General features: G+C 34.1%; 1 protein-coding gene across 1 annotated transcript in view; it reads right to left on the bottom strand.

Annotated features, from left to right (window-relative positions):
- Positions 1 to 5,496: 5,496 nt before the first annotated feature.
- Positions 5,497 to 11,447, bottom strand: part of LOC135201384 (serine-rich adhesin for platelets-like) — a 31,400-nt gene continuing 25,449 nt past the window's right edge. Inside the window, exon 4 of the mRNA XM_064230243.1 lies at positions 5,497 to 9,735. Coding sequence (XP_064086313.1) covers positions 8,194 to 9,735 — 1,542 coding nt within the window. The 3' untranslated portion in view covers positions 5,497 to 8,193. The remainder of the gene's footprint in view (positions 9,736 to 11,447) is intronic.

Genomic DNA, 11,447 nt, shown 5'->3' with positions numbered 1-11,447 from the left:
AAGACCTAATTACACTGTTCCTCTTGCATGAAGAGAGCCATGCTGAGCATCAGACTGTGTCATGAAGACCTATTAGCAGACAGACTAGAGAGAGAGAAGTTCAACGCCACCATTTTGGTTGCGGATATTGCATAGCGGTTTTTCTATCATAATTATTATGGCAGTTCATATCATTGCTCTTATCTTCTCGTATTGCTGCACCCATTTCTTTGTTATATTATATATGCATTCTTTTAATTCTATTTGGGAATGTTCCCTTTTTACAAGAAATTCCCTTGCTATGTTTGGTTGCGCATTTCAGCAAAAAGTCACTTAGTTTCATCCCATGGTAGCTTTACTGCATAACCGGACAAACTGATCAGTTTTCATTGCTATTTTTAAGCTAATAAGCAAGAAAGTGAAAGCAATAATTCTTGCCCAATGGGAAGGATAATAAAGTTTTCTCACTCAGCGACTGTGTAGGGTATTTATTCTTCATTTGATTTGCCATATCATCACAATTGTAGTTGACCCAACAATTTAGAATGTCCTCGGGTCAGGTTTGGATGCAATAGAACAGAACCAGTCTCCCAGTTTGGTAAGATACGCCCACTGGTTTAGTCATATGATAAAAAATGCACAGTGAAAAAAAAAAAAGAAAAGAAAGCGTCGGTCATAACCACCACTCGAAGTTCTATTTTCAATCTCAAAGAGCATCCTAATGGAGTCAGGAATCGCTCAGATAATTTCCACATCAATCTTACGGCTAATAATTACGCCAGCTATTTCTTCGCAAACTTGAACGTGAATTCTGAGAAAATGTATGAAGACTACCAATGGCTTCCTGTTTCTTATATTAGTAAAAGATCATCATGCTGTTAAATGTATTCTTTCGGGATTCTGAAATCCTATATTTTTGTATTCTCAGAGTCAAACATCAACAACAACAACAATAAAACTTACACACACATACACACCACACACACACAGACGCGCGCACACACGCACGAACACACACACACACACACACACACACACACCACACACATATATATATATATATATATATATATATATATAATATATATATATATATATATATATATATATCCGTGCACTAAAATATTATGTTGTAGGAAGCCCAGTGAAATTAGGAAAAAATCGAAAGCTTTTATTTAAGCTTTTGGAGAGTACATTCTCTCCCCCTTTCTAAAAGAGGGCAAGAAGGTACTCTCCGAAAGATTAAATAAAAACTTTCCATTTTTTTCAAATTTCACCGGGTTTGTATATATATATATATATATATACTATATATATATATATATATATATATATATATGGTATGTATGTATATATAAATTCAGATCTATCTGTCATTATGTGGATATACTCATTGCATTCTATTGTATTTATACAGCTTGTTCCCCATCATGAATAAAGAAATCAATCTTTCTTGCAGGCTAAATACTGATGTCTTAACATATTTGTTTATAAGTATTACAAAAGAAGTAGTAGTCGTGGGTACATAAACAAGCGGCACAACACTCAAAACTCTACGGGTTTACCCAGCACATTTTCATAGCTACATCAGCAAACATAGAAAATAGAAACTAATTTGTAAGGGAAACTTTCGTATTGGAAAGCCTACTTGACATAACGGTGTAGATCACTGGGTGTGTATGCAATGGAAGGTGAGGAAGAATGGTTGTGGCAGAACTACACTACAGCCGGATTTACATTGGCAGGTTACTGGTGCGTGTATATGTATTCTTCTGAAAAAAAAATACATACCTATATATATATATATATATATATATATATATATATATATATATATATATATATATCATATACATACATACATATATATATAATATATATGTGTGTATATGTATATATATATATATATATATATATATATATATATATATATATATATATATGTGTGTGTGTGTGTGTGTGTGAAACCGTCTATAAAATTGATCTCAAGATGAAATCGAACTTTTATTTGCTCAAGAAGACAGCGATGCTGACATTTTTTCCTTCTCGTACAGCAGCCCAGCACCAAACACACTTCAGGCACCACAATAAGTGTGTAGCCTAAATATTAGAATGACACTGTCAGGGCATTAGTATACAAGAGCTACTCCTCTCAGTTTAAGTATGGCCACGTCCATAAAGTGCCTTTGGTTGATAGAATTAACAGCTACTGCCAGTACCCTCATCCTGAATTAATTCATTTATTAGCATGAATTGAGGGTTCCCAATGGAAATAGGCTTTTAACTTTCTTGTTTTCCATACAATGAAAATGAATAGACACTACAGAAGCCTTTTTTTTTCATCAACTAGTTAACTGTCTCCAGTAGCAAGGAAGTTACTACTCCCTGTCTTGCCTTATATGCTTCTATCTTACCAGCAGCTACAGCAGTACTCATAAAAAAAAAACACTGTACTGTCATAATTATATACTGTAAATAGTGAATCCTTGTGGTGCACCAGAAGGCACTTGTTCTGTCATAGTAGAATATGGGAGGAGTTATGGATACAACACTGAAAGCTCTATGCAATGGTGGCAATTTTTCATTAGAAATCCACTGGAGGTTTACGGCGTCAGTTAATTTAAGAACCACATGATGGTGATGTCTCAGTTAAAAACTTTTTTTAATTTGCAAAAGACATCTTTAAAGAAACTACTAGTTACTTCTCATTAACTTGAAGTTAACTGAGAATTACAGTATAAAAAATTTTACTTACAAAATAAGGAAGCTGTTCTCAGATGGCTGGTTTGTTGTTTCTCTGAAATCACATTCAACAGTAAACCATCCATCTTCTAACAACTACTTCTTTGCTTTGTGGATATGATGTTTAAACTCATTAGAAAATTTCACATCCCTAATTTTTGCCAAACATTTCAAGTTTTGGTCTGATTAATAAGGAGAACTGAGTATGTTTTGAAAGCTTTCTTTTATATATTTTAAAAATCTATAACAGTTATAACAATTTGGGTTCTCTTATTTTATTGAACAGCATGATTATGAGAATTTGGGAAGATTTAACTCATGCAATGACAGAAAAATACCCATCATCTGTAATAACGAGAATTTTATGCACTTTATGAATGCTTTACTGTCATAGAAAAAGACTAGCACAAAATGCACATAAAAGAAATAAATGCACAACTAATTAGTACTGTATTCCAGGTTATATCATTGAGATCAATTGAATTCAGTATTTTACTATAATTAGCTTTGACTGATATCAGCAACAATTCATTATCTAATGAAATCTATAGCATGGGTCTTCTGTTTCAAAATCCGACTACAGTACGCAGAACGCCATACAAGCTTAAGGTATATTTCATTAGTAACTGGTACGTAAATGGGTGCCAATAGATAATCATCCTTCAGGAGGATAAACCATGTGGTTCCCATCTTAAGGATAAAAAACTAATATTTAATATATCCTCCCTCCATTCTTTACCTGAAAATGGTAAAATTAATCTTGTCTTTACTGTTTATTCTTTCGTTACATTATGATTTCATTTATGAAATTATGCTGTCAAGCCACACATGGGGCACTCTTGGTCATTCAGGGACAATGAAGAAAGGGAGTTGGAGTGGTTGGACTGCAAAATAAAGACCAAGAAAATAAAGGAAATGAAGTACAAGGATCTAAGCTGGAACCGAGAGAAAACATCTCAGTTGCACATGGAAGTACCAGTTACTATTCTTGACAGCAAGACTGAGAAAAGGAAGTGGGGGATAAAGTAAAAGGCTAAAGGGGCCAAAAGAACCTTAAGGACTCTGAAATCCCGGGACCATCTGGACCAACACACGATTTAAAAGCAGCAGCAGGAGACGCAGTCTTTCTTTAGCTTACAAGTTGATGATAAAAGTCGATAGAGGAAGGAATCTGACCACAGTGGGTAAAACTGATAGAAATCTATTTGGATTAATTCCAAAGACCAATAGCAGGAAGAGTCTATACTATATAATATGCTAACTATAAAAGTATCATGCAAGGAAAGGAGATTATTCAATTTATATATCTGCAGATTTTGAGAAGGAATTTGATGAGGGTATCAGGAAAATCAATTAGATGTGCATTAGAGAGGTAAAGGGTGCATGTAACACTCATTTAATTAGTCATGTTACTCTGCCACACAACACAACAATCTGAGATAGGTGTCCATCAAGAATCAGCTGTTATTCATAGCAATGAACGAAGCAACAAAGAAGCCCCTGATGTTGACAGCAGGATCTGAGGAGGTGGTCATAGAAATCTTTAAAAAGCAGAGTGGAATAGAACAAAAGAGTGGAAACCAATGTAAACAAACTAAAGATGAATAAAAGCAAAGGAAAACATAATAGAAGAGCAAATGGGCAAGAGAAGGATGTGGAAAACAATTTTGAATTGAATTGAATGTAGAATTTAGGCCAAAGACCAAGCACTGGGACCTAAGAGGTCAATCAGCACTTAATGGAAATTGGAATTAAAAGGTTTGAAAGGTGAAACATAAGGAAAACCTCACAGTTGCACTATGAATCAATTGTTAGGAGAGGGTGGAAAGTAAGACAGAAGAAAGATAATATGAAAGGAGGTACAGTAAAAGGAACGAAAGGGATTGTAGCTGGGGGCCCAGGCAAGCTCCAAAGAACCTTGCCCGTGCAAAGAACCTTAAGTAATGCCTACAGTGCACCACATGACAGGCACTGATACCACTACCCTCTACAGGGAAAACAATTTTGTAGTGTTGTGTCAGACAGGCACATACAAGATTAGGTAAAACATTTCTTGTACTCTGATGCACATTGGACTATGACATGAATTTGAGAAGCACAGTAGAGAAGCGTAGCTGTAGCCTGGAAAGAAATGACAGATTTTGAAGTCTGCTGATTATCTAAAATATTCAATTAGCAGAGAAAAAAGTTCCAAGTTGCTTACAAAGCAAGTAATACTCTGTGCAGCAGAAACATTGGTCACTGACAAAAGAAATTGGAGATTTTGAAAAGATGCAACTACAGAATATCAGGATTCAGATAAATTCCCAGTGGTTGGAAGACAGATTACCTCTCATCTCTCATGTTTAGACATTTGATAAGAATGGATGGGGAACAGCTAGTCAATACAACAGTAGATTTTGAAGTAGCAGAACAGACCTGTAAGAAGGCACGTAAAATTAAGGGAAAAACGAGAATGTAGGTACTATACACCTATAACTGACGGGAGTACAGGTAAGCAGAGGGCAAGGCGCAGGAGTGATGGGAGCTTTAAAAGGGAAAAACTGATGTATAAATGTTTACAATGACGATGATAAAGTACCAAAGAGAAGCCTCCTAAATCATGTTTTCCTCTGGCATGACCTGCATTGCAATAAACTTTTCATTCCTCCCAAGTTCATTGTATGTAACTAAATGTATGTAGCTTAGAACTTGCAAAACCTTAGACTGGATGTCCATTCTCTTCTACCTACATTTCAAAATCCCAAGTTTGAAATGATTTTATTAAAAAACTGGTCAATTTTGGAAGAGTTTATTTCATTTAACATTTCTGAGTTACTTGTACTTCATTAATATTGCCTACATCTAAAATAATAAATTTGTGATATATAGTAGGTAGAAAAAAAAATATACTGTCAAAAAGAGTGAAATGTTGATCTTCTTGGGCAGAGAAATCATCCCAAAGCACAGGTAAGAAAGGTTGAATATTGCATGTAAAACCCAAAGTTCGCTTGCATATTATCACTTATACACATCATCACACCAGACAAACCAAAATTACACAAATATATATATTTCTCCAAACTCTTAACTTATCTAACTCAAGCACATCTGGCAGTTATCATAAATATTACCTATTAAGGAAGAAAGCCCATGTTCTTGCAACTGTCTTCTGTTCTGCATTAGAATCAGGTTGGTACGAGTGAATTTATTAACAAGAGGCCAAAACGATACGATGCTGGGTTTTTGGTGTCTTCTGGGGTTTTCGATCCTATAAATTTTTCAGGGGTAATCTCTGACAAACAGCTTCATAACAATAAGTGAGAAATGAACTCTCTTACAAAAAGACATAATTGCAATTTGTGTGCAAAACACTGAATATTGCCGGTGAATTTGACTACATCTACAATTCTGCAAACTTTTTCTGTTGGATGGCCACAAGTCCTTAAATGTGATACAGTGGTTAGCTTCATCTCATTCACATGCTGATGAAGATGCATTTGTGCTCTCCCCAGAGATTTCTAATAACTACTACTATTTTCACATAAATTTCTTCAGCACTGTAAAGGGAAATGAACACCACAACATAAGTGTATCTCCTCAAAATTTAATATCAATATTAAGACTATGGTATACAATTTATTATATTTTTGGCAATGTACATAATATCACACCTAAACATTATCAAATCTCAGAATAAAGTAAAAAATGGTCTTTAGGTAAAAATGTAAGATAAACCATAACTACGTTTGCACAACCACCGAACAATCAATAGTACTACATAAGAAATAGAATCTCACTATCTACATGAAATAACAGGAACATCATGTGTTCCGGAGTAATGATAACAGTGTAAACTACATATACATATTGTCTTACCCTATTTTTCCAGAAACTGTAAAATAAAGTATACATAACTAAAATTTTAAAGGGGGAAATAATGACTCATGTCAAGGCATTCAAAATAAATTTTCTCTTGTATTTTCAAATAGTACTGTAAAATATGTAAGTATATTCTTCACTGAATGAAAAACTAACAAAACTTCTCATAAAGTACAGTACATAATAAAATTGTGACAAAAACTAAATCTTTATGCTATGATTTGCTAAAATTAAGGTATGCTTGTACTATAGTTTTCAATTGCAAATATGATTTACAAAGTAGATAAAAGATATATCTGGAACACATACATATCAGAATCATATCATACAAACATAGAAATACATTTACTAAATAACTTTTTAATCTTGTGACTGATAATTTCAAGGTTATAACACAGGCAACTAACTTATTTTCAACTACTTGGGAAGAATTTTCCATTTTACTTTAATGTGTCATTGCAACTTGGATACAATATCATCAGACAATGAGGAACACTCAACAGCCACTAAATTTTCCACTTTTTAATTATTCAAAGCATGAATAAATGATCAAACAAGAAGTAAAAGTAAGATACAGACATAATTAAAACTTAAAATTGTTAAAAATGACTTTCCAACAAGTTGGTCTTCAAATATGAAACCTATGTAATTTTTGTTCATAACTACTGCATTACACTATCTCCTACCTACTATGACTGCCTTCAAAGAAAAGTAACTGTATACACCTATAAATTAATTAACTATAATTATTACACTACTTAAGTACAAATTTGTACAACACTCAACATTCAATAAAGATTACAACAGTATCATGAAAGAAAAAGTATAGGTCAGAATTTTACAAATAAATAACATTTAATATATTTCTCAAAAGAATATAACAATTATTATTACAAATATTCTATGTACAACACCTTTCCCTGAGAGAGTTAAATTACATCAACTGATAGAATCCGAGATATTATATCTGAAAAACATCCTCAAGCTTTACTCCCTCTTATGGAAATCTCTGAATGCTTGATTTCTGTAGAATGAAGTAAAAATATACAAACAACAAAAATCATTTTAAAGTGTACTCAGTGATTACTATATATGCACTATAATAATCTTAAACGAAAATGAAAACTATGTTCCTGTGGCTAGATATACAATGATGAAGAATCGAATGTGCATAAGAATTTTGTGATTTTAAGACCATCTAGCTAAGTGAGACATGAAAAGCCTAAAAATAATAAAATGGAAAACCAAAATGTGAATTAAAGTTTATAATACAGACCATTAGTATCAAGGCTTAACATTCATGAATGTTTACAAGCTTTTGAAACTATTTACTTTTACCATAACTATATAACATGTATAAGTATTTGCCTGGTGACCTTCATATGATAAATTCAATGAAAAATATTTGGGGCACAACAGGCTGCCAAGCAATTTTCCTAACTATTAACTGGATGACTAACATTTTTTTTGCCTTTTGGTAACCATTTGAATTTGGGTAGAATATGGAATACTATATCAAACACCTTTAGGAAACAAAGTGGTAGCTGACATTTAAAAAAATAAATAAATAAATAAAGTGATAATATAAATTCTATCACAGATTCTAATGCTCTATCTCTTTAATATATCCTCAAGTTCACTATTACTAAGACTATTTACTGGGAAATTCAAGTTTATGGAGTCCCTGTCAACTAAACCAGTGTCATTCTTTCCTAAAGGATCACATGGATCATTAGAAGCTGGACCAATAAGGTCCTGATGACCTTTGATATCACCAATGCTATTGATGGGTTGCTGGTTGATACTCTGAGATACACTACAATAATCAGAGTTTGTGCTAAGAGCTCCTGTAAATGTAAGGAGAGGGGTAGATGACCCAGAGCTGTTCTGCATGGGCATTGACTTCCCACCCATATTTGCAGGAAGATGAGGGTTTATTGCTTGTCCCATTTCATTATATCCCTGAGATGTCAAGCCTGAACCAGGTGGAGTACTGAGACTCTGAGAGGTTATAAGCTGTCCTGAATGCACATTCATCTGTTGCACTGATGATGATGGCATCATCTGACCAGTGTAAACTGATGGATCCTGGCTTTGGCTAATGCCTACAGTTGCTTCTTGAAGTTTAAATAACATTTCACTGAGATCTGTTGTGTCACCTGAGGTATCCAGTAGCTTAGGAGCATCACACCCATCTCCTGTATTGTCTCCTCCACTTCCAACTACCATACCCATTCCTTCACTAAGCAGACGTGGGAGATCCTCAGCAGTAATATCTATTTCTCCAATAGGGATTTGTTGCATAGGATTTACTTGAGGGATAGAAGACATATTCATAAGTGAATTATCAACATTCGACATTGTCATACACCCAGACATGGGATTTTCAGAAACACTAGTACCAGAAGAAAAATGTGAAACCTCTAAGGATAAATTTGAAGAAGTACTTGATACTGCTGGTGCGGGTGTGACACACGGTGCTGAAATGCTCATTGTTGATGTGGTACTATTCATCAAAGCTTCATTATTCAAAATCATATTAATACTGGAAGAAGACAGTGAGGTTGTTAAAGTGGATACATCACATGTTGTAAGCACAGAAGAGGATGATAAACTGGAGGTCTGTAAGTGGTTGTGTGGAACTATGTTTGATTCTGATGATACAGAAAATGATGGCAAATGTAAGTTTGGAGCACTACTTGTGATGAGGTCATTACTAGAAACATCCATTTGCTCACTTGATTTCCCAGAAAATTCACCTGTATTAAAGCTTGGGACATCACAACACTCCTCTGCTTTTGTTAATGCTGCATAATTGGTTTTACCAAGTAATGATTTCTCAGTATTAGCATTACTGGTAACCATTTGCTCCACATTCCCAACCTCCTGCTTAACAACTACAGATTGTTTGGAACTAGGATCTGACAGGCACATGGTAGTTTCTGGTTTGGGTGAATTCAAACTAGGGCCTATTAGGCAAGGACCAGATGCTGTTGGATGGGGATCTGTTAAGTGTAAAGACTCTGTGATATCTGAGGGTCTTGTGCAGGAGTCTAGCAGGCTAGTAACAGATGTCGGAAGTCTGTTTACTTGTGGTCTCAATGTATAACAACCACCTGATATTCCTATAGCACTGGCAACATCATCATGCACCTGCAAAGAAAAAAATGAACTATAAAGATGCTGCTAAAAAAATAATGACACTTTCAAAATGGTTATTACTTCCAAGATCCCCTCTTCCTAAAAAAAAAACACATTTCCAGATAGAACTTACTTCCAATAACAGAAAATAGAAATAAATTATTATAAGTTTGCTGCATACAATAGTACTATTATACATTTCAGAGTACAACAAATTAATTATCCAGTGGACTTCAACTAACTTCAATTTATAATTCAACACATTTTGAAGCCTTACAGCTTCATAAGAGAGTTTGATATCCTAATCTTGTCTGTTCAGGTCAGAACTTACATTTCTAAATATTTGTCTTTGTCATATCAAAATTGTAAAAGCCCCATGATTACCTCAAAATCCCATGATGATGATTACATCATGCATTGACAGAAAAATATTTCTAAATATTGTAATTACTGAAATAAAATATAGACCCTGTTTCAATAATTTAAAGATGAAGAGCACCACAGTTGGCCATAGGAGAATGCTGTCAGTACCAGAGAAAAATGTGATTTTCTTATTCAATGACAACAAATGCAGGCATTCTCATGGCAGTAGTACTCTTCATAGATTCCATGAATAAACCACAACTGTTGCAGGAGTTAATATTCTCATAACTATAGTAGTGTACTACTGTCTGTACTGTTAACAGGCTCAAGCTGGGAGCACTGAATGAGTAGATACAGTCAACCCCACATATTCACAGATTCATCTACGGGCTTTAATCGAGAAAAATTGGCCTATTTGCAGTATTTTTCTATGAGATGTATTCAAGTATCCATAAATTACTGTATTTTTTATACTTTTCATCATAAAATGCACTTTTTGTGATAAAACTATTAAAAAACTGGGTATAAAAATTGTTATTGGGTTTTTCTTGAGTTTTAGCTAACAAAATAGCAGTTTCAAGTGTTTTTATTAAAGGGGTTTCAACTATTTATGGGTTCTAGCTATTTCTGGGGGGTCTGGTACCCACCCTCCGCAAATATGGGGGAAACACTGTACAGGAGGCCCGCGGTTAACGGCGCAATCGCTTAGCAGCGAATCAGTTTTACAGCAGTCGTCAAAAATACTCATAAAAAAATAAGGCATTTTAAGGTATTTTTACGGCACAATTTTCAGTTGACACCGTCGCTAGCGCCATTATGTCTAACGAGTTCATACATTTGTAGAAATGCCGTTCAGACCATAAAGGTTATACAAATGATATTAACAAATTTTATGGAGATTTATTACACAAGTATTAAGGTAAAATATATGCCTCTGACGCTGTTCTATGGCGAAAATATCAAGTTACTTAAGTGCAAATTTAGCTATGGATGTGTCGATTTATAAATATTCATGCGTTTATGTTTAAAATGTGTATGAAAATGTATTAAGTATAGGGTATTTTTATTTCTGCACAGAAATATGATACAAAGGCAGCTTTTCAAACTGCCCTCCACGTTATCAAAGAGGATGTTTTTTCATGTTTGTTCTTGTAAGCTGCCGCCTGCTGCTCTTCCGAAAATATCGAGTTAAAAAAAGCGCAAATTTAGCGATCGATGTGCCGATTTTATAAATGTTCATGCTTTTATGTTTAAATGTGTATGAAAATATATTACGTATAGGGTACGTACTTTTATATTTGTACATAAATATGATACAAATTAAGGCAGCTTTTGTAACTAACCTCCACATTGTCAGAGGA

The sequence above is a fragment of the Macrobrachium nipponense genome, chromosome 28, assembly GCF_015104395.2.
Source record: "Macrobrachium nipponense isolate FS-2020 chromosome 28, ASM1510439v2, whole genome shotgun sequence".
Taxonomy (NCBI): Eukaryota; Metazoa; Arthropoda; class Malacostraca; order Decapoda; family Palaemonidae; genus Macrobrachium; species Macrobrachium nipponense.
This window is presented reverse-complemented; position numbering and strand designations above follow the sequence as displayed.